The 27518-nt window shown below is 42.8% G+C and overlaps 1 protein-coding gene across 7 annotated transcripts in view; it reads right to left on the bottom strand.

The window, feature by feature from the left end:
* Positions 1 to 12641: 12641 nt before the first annotated feature.
* FAM53A (family with sequence similarity 53 member A) overlaps positions 12642 to 27518 on the bottom strand; it is a 206642-nt gene continuing 191765 nt past the window's right edge. For all 7 annotated transcript variants that reach the window (XM_029592634.1, XM_029592643.1, XM_029592641.1 and 4 more), the window contains one exon: positions 12642 to 13832. In XM_029592634.1, coding sequence (XP_029448494.1) covers positions 13515 to 13832 — 318 coding nt within the window. In that variant the 3' untranslated portion in view covers positions 12642 to 13514. The remainder of the gene's footprint in view (positions 13833 to 27518) is intronic.

Here is a 27518-nt window from a genome sequence, read left to right as displayed (position 1 = left end):
ATATACAAGGAAAAGATCTATCCCTTGACAGCCTGGATTTAATAGGCATTTTAGAAGGAAGAGGTGTTGGCATCCTTTATATTTTTTTTTGTCAGGATAGACACTCTGTATTGCATTCTGTTTTAAAAAGAAACTCATTTTATTTTATGGCCTGAGTATGGATATTTTCTGATGTATATACAACTACCCAGGACTGAAGAAAGCAAATTTCCAGAGATGTATAGAGAGGTTTCTATATGTGATATAATGTCAGATTTCCACACATTGTCAGATTTGTAATTCTGGGAATGTACAGTATATTTTCTTTAAGCTTTACAGTTGCAATTTGTTAGATTCTAAAAGTCAACATGTAACAGATCTGCTCTTGCTAATGGATGATGATACCTGGGAAGCCTACTTGAGTAGCTGGTAATGCTCTATTGTATCTTTATAGAACCTATCCTCCCTTGAACAATTTGTTTTTTGTTTTTACATCCTTCTAGGATGTGTGCTCCTCACTTTGGGGGTCGATTTTAAGACCCACACAAAGTGCGGTCAGATGGCCTCCTCCACACACAGGGGGAAATTTTAAAAGCACACATGCAGCGACGCAATCGGGGCTCCCCCAGTTCCCTCCCAGTCCGCTCCAATTAAGGAGCGGACTGGGAGGAAACTTTCCTATGCCTAACCCTACTCTTCCTACCTCTTCCCCGACCCCTACCTATTATATATATAGTTTTTACCTTGCTGTGCCTCTGGATCAGCAGTAGATTGTTCAGCATGCCGGCCTGCTGCCAGTACGTGCTTCCCCAGGACAGCGTTGAATAGCGCTGTCCTGGCCTGCCCCTCACCCCACCCAGACCACGCCCCCTGACCGCCCCTTTTCCAGGGCCCGGCCCTTCAGCGCATACTGGGGTTTACACTCGTGGCTAGGCCTATTGTAAAATGCGCGCAAGGCCTGGCCACGTGCATAAATCCCCACTATTTGTGGGTGTGGGCCTTTGAAAATTTACTTAAGTCTTTGGATTTTCTCCCTTTATTGTGGTCTAATTTTAGATACATGAGCATGGTCTCTTTTTCTTTGTTTTCTTATCTACACAAATATTATATGCCAAAGTATATCAAGTTGTCTTATGTATAATTTGAAAATCAAATAAAGAAATTGTAGGATTTACATTATTTGCTGTGCATTGGAGTGAAATCATGCCCTCATTCTTCACTATTTGAGGTCATACATAATGGAGCCCTCTGTTTCCATTTAAGGGAATTATGTACTATTTTTCTCATACAGACAAAATAGGGAAGACACTGCAGTACATGTGGCCTGTAATATTTATGTGCTTTTTCTCTGCTGTCCCTTGAACTTTGGCATATCCATAAATGTATGCTTCCTCTATATTAGCTTATCTATTACTACTATTATTTATCATTTCTATAGTGCTACTTGACATAAGAGACAGTCTCTGTCTAGGGTGCTGGTTGGCCTTGCAACAGTCTTGGGAGTAACACTAAAATTTCTGCAGTTTTATTTAGGTGCTCTTTCCAATAAAGTACTATAGAAACACCTCATGCACCTGACAAGGTATCTGTTATTTTTCTTTTAATTTGTGAATGCACAGGAACTTACACAGGCAGCTTTTCTGACAAAAAGGAAGTTATGCAACACAGATGGACAAGAGCAGATTGGCCAACAGGGCCTGCTTCTGGCTCAAAGAGAAGTTGACATGGACCAACAGGGCCAGCCAGCCAAAGAGATACTGATCTTCCTAATGCAATTACAAGGATTAAAATGCAAAGGCTGCTGCAGGAAGACTAATGTAGCAGAAGACTGACAGGGCTGGAGGGGAAAAAGACAAAACTGTGGGAGAACAGGAGCGAGGCTAATGTGAGAGGAATATTGAAGGTGAATAAGAAGAAAAAAGAGAGTATCAGGGTGAACGGGTATGAGGAGGTGAGAGTATAGGAGTGAGTAGGTAGAGGGAGAAAGCTGCATGACGGCAGAAGGTGTGCCTTTCGCATCCAATAGCGCCACTGTAAAAGGTGGAACTGAGCCATTTAGTTATCGACTGATCTCAAATCTTCCTTCTCTAGATAAGACCTTGGAGAAGGTTGTATTGACCTTCTTAGTTGATTTCCATCAGAATAAATTTCTTGTAGGCCACAGTCCAGAGACATTATTATTATTTTCAGTCTCCGATTTCTTTCTGAGGGCATAATATTTTGTATATGTTGTGAGATTGTTTCATTAACCATTTCCGCAGCATTTGACTCAATTTCCTATCCTATTTTGTTAGAGAAGTTGGCTATGTTAGACATTAGGGGACATAGTGCTCAGTGGTTCGCTTCTTTCCTTGAGAGTGAGATTAGGTTTTCAGACATCTGCCTCGGAATTGATGACCTCGGGTTCCACAAGGCTCTTATCTGCCACACTATAAAATTAATTTACAATTTCTGCAGCATAGAAAGACGACATTAGAAGGATTGTTCCTCCCCCCAACCCAAGTCTTAAGCTGCAGTTGATATAGTCAGTTATTAAGATGGCTGCTGTATCTTTATCTAACATTTCAGGTAAGATAATTCAGAGGATAAGTGAATGGTCTAATGATGAATCTTGCTAAAACAGAAACCTTGTCAATTGCTGATCATTAGCCTCTGACCCCTTTCTTATAACATATTTAAGGGGGCTCAGTGACTCCATTTATTAACACTGCACGAGCTGGGGTTTCTAATCAATTCTAAATTTACGAGGCACCCATTGAATGCAGTGGTTAAATCTGGGTTTTTTTGAAGTTAAGGAAAGTACAAAGGTTGAGGTTTATTTTAACTAAAGCCAATTTTAGAACAGTTATTCAAGTATTTGTTTAGATGACTAGATTATTGTAACAATTTATATATTGGATTGCCCAAGTGTCATCTTTCAACTCTTGAAGCTGTTAAATACTGTTGGATTAGTCTCTGGGTGTCCTTTAAGAGCCCAAATTACACCTGCGCTGCAAGCCTTTCCTTGGCTTCCAACTGAGCAGAAGTTAAATTTTAAGATCCTTATATTGGTTTTTCAAGCACTCCATGCATGATAAAGGGCCAATGTACTTAAGGGATCCATTATACTATTGTCCAGCCTAATCATTGTAATCATCAAGCCAGTTAACTCCTGCACTTAAAGCAGCTAGACTACAGGAGACTAGACATGACTTCTCAGTGCTTGGGCCTGAGCTGTGGATTAAGTTGCCACCAGATCTGAGGCAGTTGCAAGATCTTTTGGAAACAGCTAAAAGGCTATTTGTTACAGAACGCCTTGTCAGTATAAATGTTTGCTGGCATACACAATTCTCAATTTTGGATGCATTGTATTTTATTAATTTGTTTTTATTGTACTCTATTTAGAAGTGGCACTGGCAAAGGTGGCATAGAAGTGATTTTAAATAAATCAGCCATCTCTCCCCACTGCAATCTGTCCTAATGTATCTTTCGCCAAAGTCGCTATGCTCACATAACCTCACTTCTGAAGTCACTGCATTGGCTCCCTATCCGCTCCCACATACAGTTCAAGCTCCTCTTTCTCACCTACAAATGCCTTCACTCTGCAGCATCTCACTACTTCTCCCTTTCTCTCTCTCTACACCCCTCCTCGTGCAGGATAAGTCACTATCGGTGCCCTTTTCTTCTACTACCAATTCCTGACTCAGTGCTTTCCAACTGGCTGTACCGTGTGCTTAGAATATAGTCTTTCAGAACTGGTGTGTACTGCTTCCTCCCTTGCCATGTTTAAATCCCATCTAAAGACTCACCTTTTTGAAACCGCTTTTAAATCTTATGCCTAATTGTCTGCTTTTAATCATAACCAATTTTCTTTTCTTTTTAACCAGTCTTGCTTTATAGAATAGCCCTAGTTTCTTGTCCTGTATGTTTGCCTTATTAGATTGTAAGCTCAATTGAGCAGGTACTGTCTTTTTGTATGTTTGTACAATGCTGCATGTGTCATGTAGCGCTATAGAAATGTTTAGTAGAATAATTTCTTCATGAAAACCTGAAAATACTGACAATCCTAATTACATATTTGCTCATATAGCTAAGTTCTCTGCCCCCCCTTCCGCTGGGTGACCAGCTGCCCAGTTTTGCAGGTAATTCTACAAGGGTAACCGGACACTGTAAAACCCAGTCAGAAAGGCCTGGGGCCAATCAGCAGAGGGGGTGTGCCTGACAATGGGGGGGGGGGGGGGGGGGGGGGGGAAGAGGTCTGTCCGCTACCAGCAAAACCCAGCCTGACACAGAGACTGAAATGCAGAGAGCGAGGGAGAAACAGTAATAGGCTCCAGTGCCAAAAAGCAGCCCCAGCAAACAGCACAAGATGAGCCCAGGCCCAGACCCATCCCTGCTCACTAAGTCCAAGTTTCTACAAAGCCGGTGAGGCTGGCTGATGGAATATAAGCCCTCCCCCCCCCCCTTCCTCTCCCCAGAGATGCCATGTGAAGTTTTAAAAATATATATATATTTTAGGCACACAGACCCACCACCTTCCCGTGATCCTGTGGTTTTTGGGTGTGCCAATAATCAGCACCAGTTTCTGTGTACTGCAGGGGCCTGAGGTAACCCAGAGTGTACAATCTGCTGCTGTTACTGGCAGGGACCCCAGGGAGCATGAGCAAACACCACAAGTTCCCTCTTCCCACCCATGCTGATTTGCCTCACTTCATGGCCTGTCTGCATAACACTGATGCGCTACTGAGATATTTTTTCAAGGGGCATGCATTGTTGAAGATCTTTGAGGTAAAAAGGAACTTCCTAAGTCACCAGCACAATCATTTTTGTGTCAGAACATACGTGAACTTGTGTGTGTGAGCATGTGTGTCGGTGAGAGCATGTGTCAGTGAATGCAAATGTGAGCATGTGTGCCAGTGAAAACATGAGAGCATGAGTCAGTGACAGCATGTGCGACACTGAGTATGTGTGAGAGAGCATGATGTACATGTGCCAGTGAGAAAGTATGAGAGCATATGACAGTATGCAAGAGGGAGCATGTAAAAGAGTGTATGTTAGTATGAGAGAATGAACCTGTGTGTACAACAGATGAGAGTTTATGCGGCCCCTTCACCTTCCCTCTCTCTCCTGTCCCATAATAGTGCACAACAGTTGCAGGGTGACTAGAACTTAAAAATTCTCAGGTAAAGAAAAAGGGAGATTTTTTTAAATCCTTAATTCTTAGGTATTATTTGATGACTATTTTGAAATATTTTGTATTTGTGAAATTTATAAACAAATTTTATATGAATTTTTAATGTTCTATTCATCAGCTGTTTTGAAATATGTATTCTTTTTACTATTATGAGTGATGTTTTAGATTTAATTTTGTTTGATGTTATGAGGCTTGGTGATGCTTTGTTTTTTCATTGCTCCACTCTATATAGTGTGGCTTGTTGCAGTTTCTAGTTTGATTTGTCTATGTGTTTCTGTTTATACTTTATGATTTCTTTATTCTGTATTTGGTGAGGGTCTGATTACATTCTGCACATGTGGCCGAAGTGAGATATTCTGCCAGTGTGTAGTTTTTGTATAAGGTTCAATAGCAGCCTGGCTTGTTCTGTTTTCCTAATAGGAGGCGTATTTGTGTTTTAGGGCATGGTGTAATACTTGTAGTGTTGTCTTTTTTTCATAGGTAGGGTTATTGCCTGAGTGCTGCTTTAATATGAGATGTTTACAATACTGTAATTATAATTCAGTATATTCATTGCTTTCTGAGGTCCAAGTCCATACCCAACATGCACTATATTGTAGGCCTAACACCAAATGGATGCCAAGTGGCAGGATCTGAAATATATGCAAATGAAGTAGGAAAGCCCCACCCCTGCCCTTGGACCTCACAGCTCCAGTCCTGGGCTGTGGAAAAGTTGGCGACCCTCGCTGCAACTATCCTGTAAAACAATGTTCTACATCTCAGGGAGAAAGCAGGAAAAAGCTATTCTGCTGGTGTATGTCTTTAGCCACTGCCACCCAGCCTTGTGAGGACTGGTTGAAGAATATTTCAGGGTTTTTTTTATGTTACTAGATAAATAACCAAAATCAAGTTGTAATTCCTTGCCCAACCATGTTACTGTACCAAAATTACAATTACTAAATAAACACAAAATACTTATGAATTTTTTTTTTTTAATTGTGATCCGCTAAGGACTAAAGATAACGCGGAATATAAATGTTTTAAATAAAAAAATAAAAGCTAAATTCTTAATACAATTCTATCTAAACATTGTTCTCACACAACAAGTGTAGAGTATGTTGTACAGATCAGTGAAAAATGATTTTAATGCATTTTGATTTGTATTTTTTTTTTAGACAGCAAAATATGAACAATGTACAAGGGAGCACAGACACTTGCAAGGCACTGCAAGAGTTTAAACCGCATGGAGCTACCAATCGAGTCAAGACCCAAGACAAATAAGAGGTTCTGGAAATGTAATGAACATGGATAAAACCAAAAAGTTTGTGAATTGGGTCTAAGATTCAAAAGCAACCTCAGAATGGTGGGCTTTGAAGTGGAACGGCAATATGGCTAGAGAGAGAATGACCTACCAACTCAATAGGCTACTCCAGAAAAATAATGCAGCAAGGCTGAAAGCGAAGCGTCAGGAACTGGTAATGAGGAGGATACAGAGAGCAGCAGCTTGCCCAATAAATGAGGGCATGAGTATAGGGAGAGATCAGACAGAAGGGGTAATGAGGAGCTACAGAATGAAGGCACTTTTAGGCGAGAAGCAGCTTGAATTGTATGCAGAAGCGAATGGGGAGCCAATATAGTGACTTGAGAGAAGTTACAGCTTTAGCAACACTGAGGAGAAGTGAGCCATGCAACTGAATTCTAAATATATTGAGGTAGAGAGGGTTCGGAGAGATCTGACAAGCAGCTTACAGTAGTCTAAAAACAGGATGTGATGAGAATTGACAGATTTTGATAAGTGTTCAGAAAGGAATAGATCCGGTGATGCTACAGAAACATGTTTTAGCCATGTACTGATGTCTGCAGAAAAAAAGTCATCAAAGCTGAAACCAAGGTTGAAGGCCAAGGGGACTGAAGAATGACTTATCCATGGAAATAGAACAAGCAGGGAAACCATGCAGAGACATTGCTTCAGAAATGTTTTCTAAACAGATTTGCTGAAGTAGTGGGGGGGGGGGGGGGGGGGGCTCTTACATTACACACGGAGTACATGCTATGTTTCAATATGGTTTCCCTGTTGCAATGTATAGAAACATGTGTCATGATAAAAGAAAAAAATCTGCTGCTGAAGAGAGAGAGAACCATTTCACAATAAGCTTTAGGATCATGTTTAGATGTTTTGAAAATTAGTACGCAAGTCCTCACATGTGCTGGAGAGCGAGATGGGGAAGTGGGACCATGGGAACAGAGCTCTTAGAATATTGAGGAGTACTCAATCACAGGCCAACTCCTCCTCCCCCATTCCCCACCCCTTGATGGCTTACTGTTAACCCACAGGACACAAGGGCTGGAGTGGAAATATGTACAATTCCACGGCTTGTAACCATACAATCAAGGCTCGGCAGGCTCCCCATCCTGCCCCCTTTCTTCCTGGCTTCTGATGCTATGCTGCAACTTGTCCAATGTCCGTCTGCAGCCCACTTTTCGCTTGCTTTCTAAAAGTTCAGATTTACACTAGACTAGTTTATGATAGCTGCGCAAATTAGAATACTGTTCTGGGTCAAGTGGCTGAAAAGGGGGGGGGGGGGGAGAGATAGGAGTCTTCTGGAATGAAGTGCCTTCTGGGAATATTTTATGAAAGAGCTCTTCAAAAATAGACACATTTCAGGTTTTTGAACTCTAAGATTGCTAAATTTGGAGTCTGCTCCCTTTCATGAGTTACTTTATCCCCAGACGGACATGGATGGACCCTTTTGTATAATTGCTTTCTAACATGCTATTGGTTGGAAAGCACAAAAAGGGAGACGGTGGATGTGAATTTGGGGGGAAAATAAGTTCTGTCTTGGCCAGGTTAAGGTGGCAGTAAGGTATCCAGGTGGCAGACACATTTAGGGTTTCATTCTGGATTGCATTTCTGGTGTGGAGAGGCAGATATGGGTGAGGGGGAATCAATATAAACATGGTACCAAAAGCTGTAGGATGAGATCAGACCTTATATGAGTCTGGAAGACTGGGCTTCCAAACGGAAGATGAACTTTAACGTTGAGAAGTGCAAAGAGATGCTTAATAGGGAAAAATATGCCCTTGCTGTAGTTACACAATGTGAGATTCTATCTTAGGAGTTACCACCCAGGAAAGAGGTCTAGGTGTCATAGTGAATACATTGAAATAGTCAGCTCAGAGTGCTGTGGTGATCAAAAAAGCAAACTTAGGAATTATTAGGAAGGAAATGGCAAATTAAACGGAGCATGTCATAATGCCTCTATCACTATCGCACCTTAAATACTGGGTGCAATTCTGGTCACCGGATCTAGAGGATGTAGCTGCACTGGAGAAAGTGCAGAGAAGGGTGACCAAAATAAGGGGCATGGAACGGCAGCCCTATGAGGAAAGGCTAAAGAAGTCAGGGCTGTTCAGTTTGGAGAAGAGACAATTGAGGGAGGATATTATAGAGGTCTACAAAATCATGCAAGGACTTGAAGTTAATGTAAATCGGTTATTTACTCTCAGATAATAGAAGGACTAGGGCGCACTCCTTGAAGTTAGCAAGTAGCTCATTTAAAACAAATTGAAGAAAATTTGTTCACTCAGCGCATAGTTAAGCTCCGAAATTCATTGCCAGAGGATGTGGTTACAGCAGTTAGTGTAACTGGGTTTAAAAAAGGTTTGGATAAGCTCCTAGAGGATAAATCCATAAACTGCTATGATGGTAATTAAGAAGCAATAGTAGCTTGTGATCTGTCTAATATTTGGGTACTTGCGACTTGGATTAGCCATTGTTGGTAACAGGATACTGGGCGTGATGGACCCTTGGCCTGACCCAGTATGGCATATATGTTCTTATGTACCAAAGGAACGAGTGTGGAGAGAAAACATGGCCTAGAACAGAGCCCCAGGACTTATGATTGATAAAGAGATAGTAGAAGTATGTTAGGAGGGGTAAAAGGAGAACCAAGATAGAAGAGAGTCCCAAAATCCAAGTGAGGACCAGGATCAACAAGATGACAACCAGTGTCAAAAGCAGTAGATGAGTCAAGGATTGATTAAAGTCTCTTGGCCTTTGACATGAAAGTTCACTGGAGACGGAGAAGGACCATTTGTAGAATGTAGATGTGGAAGCCAGATTGGAGTGGATCTAGAATGGCTTGAGTTACAAGAAAGGCAAGGAAACAGAGGTGAATGGTACATTCAAGTAGCTTAAAAATTAAAGGGAGGAGGGAGATAGTATAATAGGACATGTAGACTTCATTGAAGGATCTTTCAGGAATGGTGTGATCACAGCATGTTTAAAGCAGCAGGAATGGTTGCTATGGAAAGGGATTGACAGATAAAGGGAAATTGCTAAGTGCTATGTCTGGAGGAATGAAGATTGGTCGTTTCCTCACCTGTGTGCAGGAAAGAAGCTGGTAAGGGTTAAGTAAAGTGGAGAGGAATGAAATGGAAGGGGTCCAGGTGGAAAACAATCTTAACACTAACCATAAAAAAAACCTGGGCACAATATTTGATAAACTGGGAAGGAGTACAAAGTAAAGCAGTAAACGTAGGCATATATGTTGAGATGCATTAAACAGGGGTAGAATATAAGGATGAGAACGTCATCTTACTATTGTACAAGGCTTATGTAAAACCATATCTAGAGCACATGATTCTGTTTTGCACAGCCATCCTCTAAAAGGATAACCAAATGTTAAAGGTACAAAAAAGTTCACTAAGCTAGTAAAGGGGACAGGGCTTATGTATGCTACAAGATCATCCAAATTGGGATTATTTACATTTGAAAAAAAAAATTTAATTACACTGTACAATCAAAGGACCCTTATGAGAATTCTTTTTTCACAAAAGCAACTATAAACAAGGGGGCATCTCAAAACAGATTAGTAAATTTGGTCCTCTACACCCAACACGTCTAGTTTTTGGGATAACCAAACTATGCAAATTTGACTTGCTCCTAGACAAAATGTATGCAAATGCATCTGCTATATATTTATTGGGGATATCCTGAAAACTAGATCTTTGCAGGACTTGAGGACCAGAGAGGAGAACCTTTGCTCTAAGATTAAGGAACATCACATCAATCTCAAAGGATGAGAATCAGAGTAGTAAGCTTTTGAAACATTCTGCCTGCAGGTGTAGTTATAGCTCTATTAAAATCTAAAGCAAAATGGACTTTTTTTTTTTTTTTTTTGAGGGGAAAAATACCATTGGTATGATACTCACTGGGGAAAATTACTAAATTAAACTTCTCAACAGGATGCCAATATTTGAGGTCAGGAAGAATTTATACTATTGCAAAACTGACATAGGTAAATGGTACTTTGGGGCTTTCCTCAGTTTGTTTTTTTTTAACCCAACAATATGATGCAAATTTTTGTTCTACTTTCAACCTAATCAACTAGGTTACTCTGAGATACCTTCAGGACTTAGATCATCTCACCAATGATTTGTATAATGCAGGTGTGTCTAGCTCTGGCTTCCAAGGGCTGCAAATCCAATCTTTCTTCAAGCTACCTCTAGAGAATAAGCATAAGAAATTTGCATGCACCCCAACTCTATGCAAATCTCTCATGCATATTCATGAGAGACCATTTGAAGCCTTCCAGGACTACAGTTGCAAGTATGACAACCTATGCTATAGATCTATTTTCTTTATATTTTGCCTTCGGGCACTGCAAAGGATTATGTTCAGGTACTGTAGCTATTTCCCTATCCCCAGAGGGCTTACAATCTAAGTTTGGACCTGAGGCGAAGGAAGATGACGCGACTTGCTTAGAGCATGTATTGTTCCTTTGAGTTAGAGAAAAACATGTATATCTGCACTTTTTGAACTAAATTTTAGTTGCCAAACTAACCATTCCCAGTTTTATTAGATAACTGACTTGCACACTGTGGGCCGGATTTTCAAAGGGTTACTCGTGGATTTACACGCATAACCGGTCTTATGCGTGCCGGGCCTATTTTCAAAAGGCCCAGCAATGTGCGTAAAGCCCCGGGATGCATGTAAGTCCCAGGGCTTGCAAAAAAGAGGCAGGGAGGGGGCAGGGCCAGAGGCTCTTAGCACAGCGGCCATTTGTGGCTGTGCCGAGGATCACATGCCGGCTAACTTCCGGCACGCGCAACTTAATTCAGCGCCGGGGCTGAAAAGTTTTCAAACAAAAGTGAAAAAAAAAAAGGAAAAAGGTAGGGGAAGGGAAGGTAGGGAAGTCCCCTCCGGGGCTGCTCTGATTTCGGAGTGGCCTGGGAGGGAACGGGGGAAGGTAGCGCGGCTCAGCACGGGCTCGACTCGCGCAAGGTGCACAATTGTGCACCCCCTTGCGCACACCAACCCCTGGATTTTATAACATTCACGTGCATGTTCTAAAATAGGGCGTACATGTGTGCGCGCCGGGTAGCGCGCGCACGTTTTAAAATCTACCCCTGTGGTTTTATCTACCAAGAGCTCTTTTGTGCCAGTCCTAAGGTATCACTTATAAAAGTATTGAAGATAATCAGTCACAGGAACAATTCTTGTTGCATTCTACTGGTCATCTTACTTTTACTATTAATCACCACACTTATTACCTCAACCAGTTAACCCAGTTTACAACCTTCAAACTGGTACCTTGAGCTTCCAGCTTGTTAAATGAGTTTCCCATGAATAAGCAAAGGCAGGGCTTAAATTTGTAGACAAAAAGGAAGTGGAACTGTGGGGGGTGTTGGGGGTGAGATGGGTGGGGCCAGGAACAGGTTTGACCTGCGCAAAGGGGCAGGGCCAGGGCCGGATGTGAAAACTCTCACAAATATTTACTCAGATTAAAGTCAAGTGGCTGTGCTTGTCTCAGGGTCAGCAACTCCAACTCTCTGCTCCCTCCAGAAATAATCCATGCAATTACTGGCTCTCTTTCGTTTCCTCAAGCGAGCCAGAACAGATTTACACCGACAGCTCTGCTCCACTTTCTTGGGTCACAGAAAAAAAGATGGCAAAATGCCATTCTGGGTGGTCCTGCCTGAAATTAAGCCCTTGGTAGGGGACAAAAAAAAAAAAAAAGGGTCAGAATTAGCTTCCTGTGGCTTATGGCATAGGAGCTCATCCCATTTAGGGCCGTTCCAATGCCACTGAACATCAGCAGGTGTCTGATGGCTCAGCTCAAGTCACCATCCCCCACTCTTATTTTCATATATGCTCAATTTACAAGTTACGTTTTGCAAAATGTGTCTTTCTAGCCTAGGGTTGCAGCAAGTGGGGGGTGAGCAGGCACTTAGGCTGCTTCTGAAGGGGGTACTAGATTGGGTAAAACCATTTTTAAAGTCATTGTATAAGGGAGCACTAAGCATCCTGCCTCAAGCAACAAAATATTTCCTTACCGTTGTGTTCCAGACCATTCAGTGGTATCCGCATAGGTTTGTGAAAAAGCAAAAAAAATGAGAAAATGATTCTTGTTCTAAGTTCTGACAGTATTTTACTGATTTTATCTCCATGTTACCTAACCCACATGTACAAGGACAGACATTTCAAAAATTAAAACTGTACAGTAAGTGCAAAGCAAAATTGTTTTTATTTCAAGGACTAGTTTCCTTCTAGTATTGCTGAAGGAACCATCTTCTAGGGAATTGATCATTACAAAGTCCCCATCTAAAGTTCAAGTGCTTTTGTACATTCTTTTGAACCACAGAAAACGCAATAATGACCAAGAAGGTAGAAAGCTATTGTTCTTGCAGGTTTATCACACTTACTGTAAAGCAGCATTGCTTTGTTCAAGCTAGAAAACAATTCAAGTAGTAAAGCCATGAAAACGTTAACCTTTCAAGGTCACTACTACATTTTGATCAAAAAGTCTGACACTATGAAAAAAAAAATCATTTTGTACAAGTTCTGAAGTTTTATAACCACTCACTAGAAAAGGAGGCAGTTATTACAGATTTTGGACCAGCTGTCAACCAGAAACTTAGAGCTCTGTTCAGTTACCCAATGTTTGTTACCAATTATGCGGTTCTTGCATTTTTATTTTATTTTTTTTTTTTTACATTAAGCAGTCAAAACACATACCCACACCAGAATCACTGTAGACAGATTTAGTTTTATAGAATGCCCTTCTGAAAATTCATTTCAAAATAGAGATGCTTTCTCCAGAACTGTAAAAGCCATAAAAATGCAAAATATTTGTTAGGAAATCTGTAATCAAAATTACTCCTTAATGTTCAAAATAACATTTAACCTATTTTCTGTCCATTTAATGATCAGATTTAAACAGGTGACAATGTTTCACTTTCTCCCACCTGGAACATTTTGTCTAAAGCAGGCCAAAGGCAGCCAATACAGAAATTGAGGGACATGAATTATCCATGGCAAAGGGAATCCATTGCCACTTTAAATTTAGGACAACCCATCAATCTATAGTGAAATTAACACTCAGTTATTTTCGATCTGCTCAAGATCCAAATCCCCACAGTCTAAAGGGAAGATGCCCTCTTCAGTGCTCTCAGAATCGCTGGTGTCCTCGTCGCTTTCGCTCACAACAGATGCTTGCTTATAATCCCTTGCACTGCGCTCAGCTTGGCACGGCCCATGATGCCTCACTTCATCCAGTTGCTCCTTCATCGGGCTGGACCCAGGCGTGATGTTCATAAGGTCATTTGAATCGCATGGTGATGACACAATTGTCTTCATGTGAGGGTCATCGACATCTTCATAGTCAAGGGAACAGAGACTTTTTGAATTTTTTAAAGTCTGTAAAGAAAAAGACAGACACGAAAGTTAGGAAACTTGCTCATTTATAAACCTCAAATCTGTGAGCAAAAATTTATGAAATGTTTTGCAGATACTGCCATTTGCTCAATATTCCTAATGGAGATAAATCTGCAATCCTTATAAAATGCGCATTGCTTCTTTCATGGCACACAGATTTGTTTCCTATTGTAAACATTTGGAGTCTCACAGGGCTTTTTCAGTTTTAATACACTAAGCTACTGTAAAGTGAAGACTTTATTTTTCCCATAGATACAAAATACTGCCTAGACAGCTCAAGATATTAAAACTTATCAGCTTGACTTTGCTTCCTCTTAGGCCATCTTTAATCCTGTATTTTCTTTAGAGATGTCTGCACTTTCTAGCCACTCTCGAGATGTGTTTTCATTCCAAATGAAACAGGAAATTAAGATTTCTAATTTCATTTTGAAAATGAAAAACAAAATTTGTTTTCGAATAGGAAACCCCAGCCCCTTACCCCATACATGGGGCCTAAGCAGCAGGCATGATTCACTAGTTGCTCCTTTCCAGTTTGGTCTCCATTTCAAAATGGCACCAGACAGCAGAGTTGCTTACCTGTAACAGGTGTTCTCCCAGGACAGCAGGATGTAGTCCTCACATATGGGTGATGTCATCAGGTGGAGCCCTATTACGGAACACGTTTGTCAAAGTTTCTAGAAACTGACTGGCACACTGAGCACACCCAGCATGCCATGATTCCTATGTCCACAGGCATCTTACATCAGTCTCGTTTGTAGCAAAAAGCGCGAACGGAAAATAAAAAAAACAAACATAAGCGGACCCAACTCCGCAGGGTGGCAGGTGGGTTTGTGAGGACTACATCCTGCTGTCCTGGGAGAACACCTGTTACAGGTAAGCAACTCTGCTTTCTCCCAGGACAAGCAGGATGGTAGCCCTCACATATGGGTGATTAGCAAGCTATAGGCTGACTCATATTACAACAGGCCAATAGCAGACAACTTGTGCAGCAGGCACAATTGGGGTGCTATTGGCAATAATGAGGCAGCCTCAAATCACAGCAGGTGGTTGTGGAAGGAGTTGGGGAATATACTGGAACAAAGTTTTCAAAGACAGATTGGCCAAAGGCAGAGCCTTGATGGACCTTCCTTATCTAAGTAGTAGAGGGCTGCGAATGTGTGAAGAGAGCTCCATGTCGTAGCCTAGCAGATGTCGGCAATTGGTACTGAACGATAGTGTGCTACCGATGTTGCCATGGCCCTTACAAAATGTGCCTGCACTCACCCCTGGAGAGGAAGGCCTGCTTCCTCATAGCAGAATTCGATAGTCTGCTAGCCAGTTGGAGAGAGTTTGTTTGCCCACTGGAACTCGCAGCTTGTCTTTGTCAAAGAAGCAAAGAGTTCAGTGGATTTCCTATGGAGTGCAGTGCGGTCTAGATAGAATGCAAGTGCACGCTTATAGTCCAAGGTGTGCAACACCCTCTCACCCTGGTGAGAGTCAGGCCTTGGGAAAGAGTGGGCAGACTATAGACTGAGTAAGGTGAGAGGCTGTGTCCAACTTAAGAAGAAATTTAGGGTGAGTACGGAGGACCAGTCGGTAACTGAGGAATCTTACCATTCAAAATGGGAATCTTGCCCATTTTGAATGGTAAGATTTGTGTGTGGAAGGTTTTTGTGAAGCTACAAGTACCTAAAAATATCAGGGAGTGTGTTATGAAATTGACCTGTGGGCAGGCGAATTGGTTCCTGGAGTGATAGGTTGAGAAGTATGGGGAAGCATACTTGTCGAGGCCAGTACAGGGTTATGAGAATCATTGAAGACCTGTCCTGCTGTAGCTTCACGAGAGTTTTGGCTATGAGTGATATCAGAAGACAAGCATGTAGGTGGCCTTTGTTGCAGGGGCAAGCAAAGGCATCCATAGCTAATGCATTTCGATGCCTGTGTATGGAGCAGAATCTGTCCACTTTGTGGATCAATTCAGACGCAAAGAGATCGATGGTTGGTTGACCTCAGCGCTAGAAGATTTTGCTCACTACACATGGATTCAGAGACCACTCGTGAGGATGGAGACATCGATTGAGATGGTCTGCTAGTACGTTTGGTATGCCTGCTAGATAAGCGGCCCGGATATGCATGGAGTGTGCAAGGGCCCAGGCCCAGAACTGCGCGGCTTCCTGGCAGAGCAGATAGGAGCCTGTGTGTCCCTGTTTGTTTGGATACCACATTGCCACTATATTGTCTGTCTGTATCCACAAAGATTTGTGTGAGAGGCAGTGTTTGAAGGCATAAAAGGCATAACACATGGCTCGAAGCTCCAGGAAGTTGATCAGAGACTTTTCATAGAGCGGAGTAGACGTATTTTGGGTTTGGAGGGTGTTGATATGAGCTCTCCAACCCAAATTGGATGCGACTGCGGCCAATATCATCTGAGGATTTGGTTACTGGATCGGTGATATGGGTCAGGGACGAAAGCGGTTGAACAGCTAGGAGCCACTGAAATTTTAAAATCCACCGAGTCTCTCTCATGGCTAGTCTGGCCATAGGAGTGACTTGGATTGTGGAAACCATGTGGCTCAGCAATGGAAGAATTGATAGGCTGAGGCTATGTTGCATGCGCGCAGAAATGTGGACAATTTGATAGGATGTCTGCGTGGTTTTTGGGCAGGAAGGCCATTGCGACTGTAGTGCCCAGATCTGCTCCCTAAGGGATTTATGGTAATTGATCAGAAATCCCAGCCAAATTTAGTAGATTTATAGTAAGTCTTAGAGAATTTAGAGCTCCTTGTTTGGATTGACTCTATTAGGCAGTCGTCCAGGGTAAGGAAACGCGTGAATGCTGCTGTTCTTTGTAGATGAGCGGCAGTCACTGCTAGGCATTTGGTGAAATACACAAGTTGTCGAAGCTAGTTCAAGTAGCAGAACTTTGTATTGAAAATGTTGACTCATTATGAAGTGTATAGAAAGTCCAGATAATAGAGGCAACCCCCTTGTAGTAAGGGAAGCATGGTGCCGAGAGACACCATTCTGAACTTTTCTTTCTAAAGAAATTGGTTGAGATTTCTGAGGTCCAGGATGGGCGGAGGTCGCCTGTTTTTGAAAGTAGGAAATAGGATTAAAATCCTCTGCCTTGTTGCGTCCGGGGAACACCCTGGTCCTCAGTGGGATAGACCATTCTGTTCTCTGGCAAGGTTGAAAAATCCCGACTGGCGGAGCTGGTGTGATCTGGATATCAGTTGGTCTCATGCAGGAGTGGTAAAAGGTCCTTCTAGCATCCCTCTTTGCTGTGCAAGAAATGTAGAGAGCTGTCGCAGGGTTTCGAGGTGATCTTGCAATTGAACCACTATCTGCTGGTCCTTGTGCACGAAGAGATTATCTGCAGTGCATGGCAGATCAGCTAGTTTATCTTGGACTTCGGGCCATAAGCCAGGTTACCATCTAGTATGGAGTCATGTTGCTGGCAACGGGAGGACGTTTTGAAGCAATCACATGCCGCTCAAATTTCATGTGGATGGCAGAGAGGTTCCCTTGGTGTTGTGTCAAACATAGCTGGTAAAAAGCAATATGTGACACCAATATGGTTCTTGGAAGATGTTACGACCTAGACCCTCCCGAAAACTTCTGGTTCTTTTTAGTGACCAGGTTTGAAAGGGATGGTTTCAGGCATGTCCTTTACTTAGGTCACGATGGGATCAGTGCAAAGCGGGATTAGAATGCCCATCGTCCTTCGAGGATCCCGGGATAGATATAGGAGTCTGTAGAAGCTCAGAAGGATGAGTCGGCATCTATGACTTAGGCTGTCGTTGGTAGGTGCCACAACGAGGCGAATATCGATGGCTCTGGTGTTAGTAGATTCCGGAAGGCATTGAGGACAGCCTGATGGATGAGGACATTCAGCTCCTCCCTGGAAGCTGGTATAGGTAGTGCAGCTACAGGAGGGGAGACAGGCTAGGTGTTACTGGCACTTCCACATGAATCTGTGGTGGCTCAGTACCCAGCACCGGTGTCTGTGGGGAATGCGTCGGATCATGGAGAATCTTGTATCCGGGTGCGCTTCGCAACTGGCTCAATGGACATTGATGCTGGTGTGGTATCAGTGCCGGCACCGATCGCGGAACCACGCCGGTGATGATGTTTCCCTTGGTGCTCGGCCCGGTCATTCTCCAGCACCAAGGAAGATGCCCTCGCTGTCCCGGATGGTATTGGTGACTGACTGTCACCGTGCCTCTGCTGCTCCTGGCATTGTTTCTCACCCAAGGATTACACAGGGCTCTGGTTGAGAACCCAAAGTATGGAGCGTTTTCTTTAGTCGAGGGCATCGACGGTGGCCCTGGCAGCATAGACTCAACGGGAATCATGGATGTTCCAATCCCTCTAGCCCTGATGGACCCGGTGGAAGATCGCAGCAAGGACACTCGTGGGCATCATGGGGCAGACAGAGGGTGATAGACATAGGGAGAAAAGAGGGCCACAATTCAGTTGGTAACCCGGGGGAACCGATAGTGAGGTGACTGGAACCGATCGGAGAACAGAGCATAGTACTCACCGAGTGTCAATGAAATGTATGCGACGGGAGACCTGTGTAGGAAATTATTTGTGAAGTAAAACTTCAAGTGTTTCCATGAGGAAAAGTTGTGAGAAAAATCTCAGAGCTCCTAAACGCGAGGCAGACTGCAGCGCGGGAAAAAAAAAAAAAAAAAAGAAGAGAGACTGAAGGGAGACCCCTGTGGACACAGGGATCATGGCATGCTCACTGTGCCAGTCAAGGTTTCTAGAAACTGACAAAAGTGTTCCGTAATAGGGCTCCGCTGATGACGTCACCCATAAGTGAGGACTACCATCCTGCTTGTCCTGGGAGAATCCATGTTGTATGGAGGTATATATGTGCCTCACTATAGCGGTACATCTGTACAGCAAAACAGTGCCATACTCTAGTCCCTTCGGCAGCAATTTGAAACTGAGACCCAGCAGGGCAACTAGGGATCACTCCTACCCTTTAGACTCATGAATGGGGTTATATGGTTGGAAGGGGGCTGGGTAGGCCCAACATTTTCTCTGTTTTGTTTCATTAAAATTAAGCAAGAAACTAAAAACTAAAAAATAAAAAAAATGTTCAATGCATATGCCTACTATGATCCTGTTCTACAGATTTCCTTCCTTCATGCTTCAAGTTATGATCATTCTCTGTATGTAGCACTGTAAGGCCTGCATGCTTTTCTGATAAAGATCAGCACAGCAAAGCACTCGTTTTAGAAAAGATGAGCATTAACAAGTGAGAGCACCATTCAATAGTTGTAAAAAGATACTTCCTTAGAATCTGCAAATAAACTTGTTTTTAAGGTGATAGTTTAAACTTCACACATGCTAAAGTTTTGCTAGCAATGCTATTTCACGAGGCTAAAGTAGAGGGATTAGCACCCCTACAAACAAGAACAGTTGTATGGCTGGACTTAGAATCTTTAGTCACACAAATGGAGATATTCCATTGATATTCTTGCATTTAAGGTATAAAAAAAAAGAAGGTCTGACAAAACTGGTTTATTGTACATGAAAGAAACTGTAGTGTAAAATACATGTCTTTTGGGTGGAGGAGGAGGGGGCATAGCAGCTTTGTCCTGCTCTACTGGGTGTCAAGATCAGCTGGGACCATCTCCCACCAAAAGCCTTTATTCATGGTAACCTTGGGGGGGGGTCCCTTCCCCATCCCTTTTACAAGTTCATCAGCTGTCCTCGGTATGGATTTACCGACTACAACTCCTTTCAGCATCTAGTAATGCTTGAACCCTGAATGTGTTCTGGTGCCATGTCCAACCTCGTTCCCCCCCAAGTCTTTGCTATCCTGATGAGCACGAACCTAGGTCTCAGTAGGGTAGTGTACAAAGCAAATTCTGTATCAGACATTGCATTGCTGACCAGAGAAAGCATGTATGCATGTATGCATGCAACACATCACAGGTCAGGCGCGATCAACCTTCCCCTTCAATTGTTTTGTTGTAGTTACTGGAGCAGGCCACAGCCAGAGCACTTTATCCAAATGAACTACAGTACTTCCCTCACCCTTCGCATGCATGAGCACCTAAGTACAGCGAGTCAAAAACTATGAACATGGACTCTTCTACAGAATCCAAGGAAATACTTATCCAAAAGTTAGGACAGGCACCACTGAATAATAAAGTGGAAAGCCTTCCTATCTCTTCAAGTTTACTGCTTTGAACCACACCGAGTTACTTTACATACTGATGCCAACTCGTTTAGCTGATTGAACCTTGGACAGTGAGCACTATTTGAATTTAACTGAGTTCTTGAATGCCCATTTTATCCTCTGGACTTTATTCTTCAGTAGCAATGTGAATAATTACAAGCAAGTACAGCTGTCTTCTAATAAGGTTTAAACATAATTGAAAGTTACTCCCTAGCTAACATTGGCCAGCAACTACTCCTACGAAAACACTTTAGTTGGCCTAAATGCAACTGCTATTGCATTCAGCTGGGCTTTTGTTCAGCCACTTGTCACAGCCACAGCAAACTAAAAATAGGTGCCTCAATGCACAATTCCTCCACTTTTCACATGGCAAAAAGGTACAAAGTGAAAGGCATTCAGGCTCAGCGTCTAAAAGCTTTATGGTCCACAAGTATAGTACTACACCTATCAAGCAGTCGCACACAGCAGGGAGCTAATACGTATTCTGCTTAACCGGCTTCATTTCAGAAAAGATGCTGGACTACCAGAAAAACAAAAGCAGCTAGGGGTACACTATTTTCAGCTCAAAATGAAAGCAAGCTTTTGTATGAAAGAAAACCAGAAAATAAGAACTCAGAAAGCAGCTGCACATTACACTTTCTACAGTAAGCAGAGGGCAATTATACCTGCAAATGTTTGATCTGAAATTAAACACCAGAAGCCTGTGCTAATTTCGGAGCCAGCTAACATTTAACAGCCTTGCCCCCCTTTATTCACACATCCACTCTAATCACTGCTGTAGCCCTAATGGCATTAAAAAATTAACAGCAGGAGGCCAAGTCTACTTTTTTTTTTTTTTTTTTTTTTTTTTACAGTGATGGTGGATACTTTCATTTTTGACAGAACATACAAGAAACTTTACTGCCAACATTGTTTTCAGCCACTACACAAGCCAACATATTCCAAGGGACAGTATCAACCATTTTATTGGCTATTTACACAGACAGCTGCTATTTTCTGCATCTCATATGTTCATTTACCAAATATGAAGCAGCTTGAAAAATGAGACAAAATGTGTCAGGTTTGTATTCTGCCAATCATGTGGAATTTTTCATCTATTTCATACCTATTTGATATAATAACTCTATTACAATGTTTTCCAATTAGTGTGCCATGGAGCACTGGTGTGCCTTCAGACATGATCAGGTATACCATGGAAGCCACCACAGCCTGATGCTCAGATCCAGGTCAGCACTTTGCAGCAAGAAGAAACATCAATGGTGGTTCAAACATGTAGGAACTCCTTTCTGAGAACGTGGCATCATGCATACCTCATGAGCTCTGCAGTGGGGTAATTAATGGGCAGCACAAAGGGAGTTGGACCATGTTTTGTGCAGCACATACATTTCACATGGTACCTCCTAACTTTCCCTTCTAACTTCTTCCGGCTTCTGTCTTTTCCCCAGGCTGAGTGAGATTGAGAGTACGTGGACCGAGGGTTGGGATGTGGTTTACTCTGACTGTTGGGAGCAGCAGCAGTGATGGAATTCAGGCAGCAACATGCAGCAGCCAAAATAAGCAACTGAACTGGCTGGCTAACTGCAACACACTCCCTTCTCTTGCATTTGTATATAGAGAGCTAGTCCACTATGCCAGGTTCACATGTCTGTCCCATCTTCCTTTGTTTTAAAATAAGGGAGAGAGACTGGTGTGCCTTTCCAAGTGACATGCTTCACTGTGGATCCCCCAGGACTGGTTTGGGAACTAGTGTCGTAACCTATTAAAATCATAGCCATTGTACCCAAAGATTGGAGGATGGCCAACGTAACCTGTATGGAGCAGCAGTTACCACCGCAAAAATCTTACTGGATGGACCATTACTATGTAAATCCGGTCTTTAAAAAGGGCTCCGGGGTGATCTAGGAAACTAGATTGGCAAAAGATTTCAGAGCCAGGAAAAATGGTGGAAACTATTCTAAAGAACTAAATCACAGAACATACAAAAAAAGTCATGGTTTAATGGGATACAGCCAGCATGGATTTACACAGATCCAGTTTTCAAGGTATCCAAAATGAAGATGCATGATAGATTTGCATGCTTTGTCTCCACTGTATACTAACTCATCTCAGGCATATTCATTATGGATAAACCAAGAACCAGGCTGTTTGTAGCTTTTGAGGGCCAGAGTTGGCCACTGCTGGGGTAGGCAATCCAAATTTCAGGGGAAAAACACTTTCTGAAGTGAGAAGTATAAGCTGCTGCTATGGCTGTTCTGTCTGCCGCTTTGCAGATTGCTCTCAATTCCTTGAAGACCTCCACCATATCTCACTTGATTAAATGAATGATTCCACTGTCAAGCTAGAGATGGGAACTTCCATCAGCTGGCCTATCTACACATCCTCCAACTTTTGAAAATAGTTAGGAACAAGTGGGTCTGTATTATATATCTATAATATAATATCTCCAAAATTCCACAGAACTAGATCATTGCTTTTTTCTGAATCACAGCTCAAGTCACTGTCAATATATCAGACAATTCTGAAGTAACAGCAACAAATACAAGTATATCTTTTTACAAAATCATTAAGATATTTGTTACACCATCTGCCATTTAGATGCAGAAAAGATCACTGTATTTATTGTAAAAGACAGCAGACTTTAGAAATTCCTGCTGGCTCTGACAGGATAGGGGTTGGGCTCTGACAGGACAGGTTTGGGCTAGTGGACCATGATGAAAGGCTCCAGACTGATAGGATAGGTGCGCCCAATACTTCAACAGTAATATGAACACTATCTGACCAAACTGAACAAGCCTGTATTGTATACCTCGTGATTAGGTTGACTATTTGATGGCCTACTAATTAAAAAGCTGTGGTCCTTTGGACCACCGCTCATCAGGAGTTCATAACAGGGTGTTTGAGTTGTGCATGCTGGAAAGAGGTAAAGGATCAAGATTTGCTGTTGGACTAAGTGCCCACACCTATCCTCTGAAGTGAAAAGTTACCCTTAGTGTAGAAGTGGGGGAAAATTATGCAGCCTTATAAAAACATGACAATACGTTAGGACAGAGCCCCCCTAGTCTGCCCAAAGCCATCTGTTCAGCCTACGTTTCTTCTTGGTCCTCCATCTTGTCAGTTCTATTATCTTTTTGTTCGGTTTTCCTTTCCAGTTACTGCCTATACTTTTGCAATCTTATGGACCCCTAATAAACCCACATTTTCCCACCTACTCCATTCTTTTCTCCATCTGCCTGTACTCCTGTTTCTCCGATTCTCCCTCAATGCCCCAACTCACTCATCCATACCCTGGCTCCACTCGGCCTTCTATCTTTTTCTCCTTTGACATACTTTCTTACTTCAATGCTTCCCCCAATCCAGCAGCAGTTTGGGCTTTACATGCCTCATTGCCTCCCTCTTCTCTTCCTCCAGTGTCATATGCTCACATAAAAATATGGTCTTAAAATGTGTTTCATGGCAGTACTCTTCCAACCAAAGATAGTGCTGGCAAGCAGGGCTTAATTTATAGGCAAAAAAAAAGAAGTGGAACTGTGACAGGGGTGGGGAGATGAGGTGGACAGAGATAGGGCCAGATGTGAACACACACACACACTTCACATGCTTGATGAGCATTCATGGGCAAAGGACAGCCTGTGTTAAACATTGGTGGGAGCTGGGGATAGAAGATCACTGGGGTAAAGAGGAGAAGGATAGAGAATGGGGCTCCCTCCATAACCCCCCTCTTCTCTGCTCTGGTGATCCTGATCCTCCATCCCCAGTCCCCTCAAATTCCCCACTGGGCCTTCAGCCCTCAGACTCACCCCCTTCTCCTGGGAAAATGTCCCTTTACAACTCTCCTTTCCATCCTTATGGAGAGAACAGGCCTCCTCCAACCCAGAACCAGCCGGCTCTCTTCTGCTTTTGTGTGTGTGTGAGGGGGGAGGGGGGGGGGGGAGTAGATTGGTGTGCACTTTCTTCTGTCCTCAGGCTCCTTGAAGAGCATGGGGGCCTGGAATTCAAGAACATGGCCGGCTCTTTGCCTCCTTGGGGATTACACATTCTCTCCTCACTCAGCTTGCCTTCCCTAACCACACACTAATGACCCAGCTTTGCCACTCGCTAAACTTTCGCTCTATTTTTTCTAGCATAGGAGAGGGTGGGGAAATTTGGGGTTCCTCTTTTCCACTTATCCCTCATCTTTTTGTGGGAAGGCTTAAGGGAATTATAAAAATTCCCTCTAGCATGTGATTTGGGTATTTTGCCATCCCATGTGGACTGACCAAGAGGGAGGGTCTCTCTGCCTTGTAATAAGAGACCAGTTTTGCAGCTTAGTGGCTTTTTGCTATCTTGAAACATCTACTGGAACCAGTTCCTACAGAAGGGATTCCTTACAGGTATCTGGATGGACTGGATATGGATTTGTTTCCATTCCTCTGGTGAAGGAGTAAAGCAAGAAGTGAAGAGATTAAGAATTTGTAAATTCCAAAAGGAGTGACTGGAGTGGTCTTGATTTTCAGAGACTAGATCTTGGATTTAGGGTTCTTCTCACCTTTTCCCAGTTTTGGATGTTGGAGTTACAACAGGGATGCCCCTACCCTAATCGGGGAAGGATTTCTGATTATGGATGATGGTGCAAGGGAGCAAAGATCTACAAGGAGGAGAGGCATGGATTTAGGGACTATGCTCTTTTTGACACTTATTTTCCTCATGTTATTTTACATTCACCATTTTGGCTTGTATTCTAATTTACAAACTGTAGTAAAATTTTGTTTTTGAACAAATGACTCAAAAGACTTGTTTTTCCTTGGACTTAGGATCAGTAAGAAAGGAGAGAATATCGTGAGGTGTTTTTTTTCCTTACTATACTGTGGGTTTGGGTTTTTTTTTGTCTCTCCAGCATCACCCAGGGGACCAAGTCCAAAAAAATGGTGAGATCAGAAGGCTGGATAATGACCACAGACCATGTCTATACCAAGGGCCCAAGAAGTCAAGCTTCCCCTTCCCCTCTGATACCCCACAGCACCTTTGATTCCCTGATTTACTCTCCCCTTTCCCCCCCCCCCACAACTCCTAGCCCCTCCAATTCCATCACTCTTTTGCCCTCCCTACGATTCCCTTATTCACTCTTTTGCCCCTGTACATCTCACTCACTCTCCTTCCCCTGCCCTCCCCACACCATCATTTTACATGCTTGGTCCATTCACCCTCAATGTGATCAACAGCAAAGATGGCAGGGCCTGGGATGACAGCAGAAGCAGAAAGCCAACACCCAATAGGGGCAGAAACAGTAGGGCTGAGGCATTCACCCTGTCTCTCTCTGACCTTTGGCTATTCTCTCTCACTGCCTCCTCAACTGTGCTGGGAAATTGCACAACACTCAAACCTGGGGTTGCCCTTATCTCAGGGTAAGAAGGTCCACTCTGCTTTTTCCAAAGACTGGGGGCCCATAAATGATCCATGCAACTACTGGCCCTGGTCTGTTTCTGCAGGGGAGCCAGAACTGATTTACACCATCTGCTCTGCTCTCTCCAGTCCCAGAAAAAAAGGTGGCAGAATGCCGGTCTGGGTTGTTTTGCAAGAAAATAAGCACTCGGTAATGGACACAAAAAAGGTGTTGTATTAGCATAAATCTGAAACCTTGAGCAGCAGTGCCATTCATCAAGGCCAGGATTGAAGCACTGACAATTAGCACTGCTGCTCACAAGTTTCAGGCTTGTGCTAAATCAATCCCTTCTTGTCTGTTCTTTGCCCTGCAGTATCTGCTTCAGTATCGCTTCCTCATGTTTCCTGCAATACATGAGAAGAGTAGGGGGAGATAGGATGGAAGGGGAGGATTAGGGATCAGATAGGCTATTATCTTATGTCCGTTCCATGTTAATCCTTCCTCCTCTTCCTTGAAGGCTGCCTGGAGAACACCCCCTCTTAAGGCTGAAAAGTGCCGGAAACATGTTCCGGTCCGTTCCATCAGAAATTAAGCTCTGGCTGGCAGAAGCAAAACTGATTAACTTTTTTCCAATACAAAAGAAATACAAGTTTTGCCATTTTTGTGGTTTACTATCAAAAGCATTTCCTGTCAGTGGCCAGATATCCTTAAGGTATGAATTACATGCCAATTATGTAGGACTGATCAAGGGATATAGGATTGTGACTACATACTCAAAATAGCTTCGTTCTGAATGGCCTCAATTCAAAAAGCTACAACTCAGGGGGGGGAAACCTTTGCCATTTTGAGCGCTGAAATGGCTGGCAATGAATTTAGTCATTGGTATAATTTTTTTTGTCACCACCATTACCACCAAGCTCAGGGCTTCTATAGATTTTGAGTGTTAAAGCCATTCAAAGATACTCACAAAAACTACATTTATGGCCTATGAACAGATAGATGTCACTCCATGCCAACTGCTGCAGGTAAGGTGTGTGTACTTGTTTGCGTTCGTCTGTAGTCATATGCTATTTGCAAGTGCTTACTAAATCAGAGTGGCCTCAGACCACACACACAAGCTAATACACTGTGCCACAACAGACAACATAAGCGCACAGGATAATGGTGGCACCACTGAGAATATGAATAGATCAAGTTAGAATAAGCGTCAGATAAGTTTGGAATAGGACAGACTAGTTCATTTTGATAGACAGGACCATCTTTCTTCCTTTAAGGAGGGTGTGGGAATTGTCACATCCATAGCAATGCACCCAAGAACAGAAAGTGCTCGTCAACTGGCCAATTTGTATTGAATGGAAACCTGTTTCCATCAATTCCTAAACTGGACAGGCAAACCCAAGCAAAGAAGCTTCATGCAATAGCTCAGCTTGGCTGACCAGACAAGCCAGTATCCAGTTAGAGAACAGAAACTCTCCATTAGGCTGAATTATAAGAACATTTATTTAAACAGCTTGATATAATTAAATCTTATTTTAATATAAATCATATATCCAGGGGTAGAATAATATTTAGCAAAGAGATCTGCCAAAAACCTTTTAGGAACCAGGGAGAGTTTTGTTTTTCTTTTTTGCTTATCTAAGTCTTTAAGTCTATTTTGTAGATTTATAGGTTTTTGCTTTTAACTTCTTGCTTTTCTCCTCCAAGACACTTCCTCCCCTTCGCCTCTACCAAGCACCATTACCATCACTTCTAGCTTCCCAACCCTTTCATCTCTCCCCTCCAACTCCTGCCCACCACAACTCCCTCCCAGCTTATTGGCATTTTCCCCTCTCCCCTCCAATCTCTTCCTGTTCAGGACCAAAGCCATGTCTTTGCTCAGGCCTGAGGATACCACCAGCAGAGACTAAAGCTGCATCCCTTATCCTCCCCCACACCAGCTCTTGAAACTTGGGCATCCAGGTGACGTGGTGCCTCCGATTTTTTTTCAACACCTAATATACACATGCATATACCTTATGAAGGAAGAAAATGATGGGTGTGCATTTTTTTTAGAACATGCTTCCATGCATGAATTTCTTTAATAAAGCAAGCACACTCAAGTCTATTGGCAGTCTAACATATGTGCGTCGTG

This window comes from Rhinatrema bivittatum, chromosome 1 (assembly GCF_901001135.1).
Source record: "Rhinatrema bivittatum chromosome 1, aRhiBiv1.1, whole genome shotgun sequence".
Taxonomy (NCBI): domain Eukaryota; kingdom Metazoa; phylum Chordata; class Amphibia; order Gymnophiona; family Rhinatrematidae; genus Rhinatrema; species Rhinatrema bivittatum.
The sequence above is the reverse complement of the archived record's forward strand: the minus strand, read 5'-3'. Positions and strand labels throughout refer to the sequence as shown.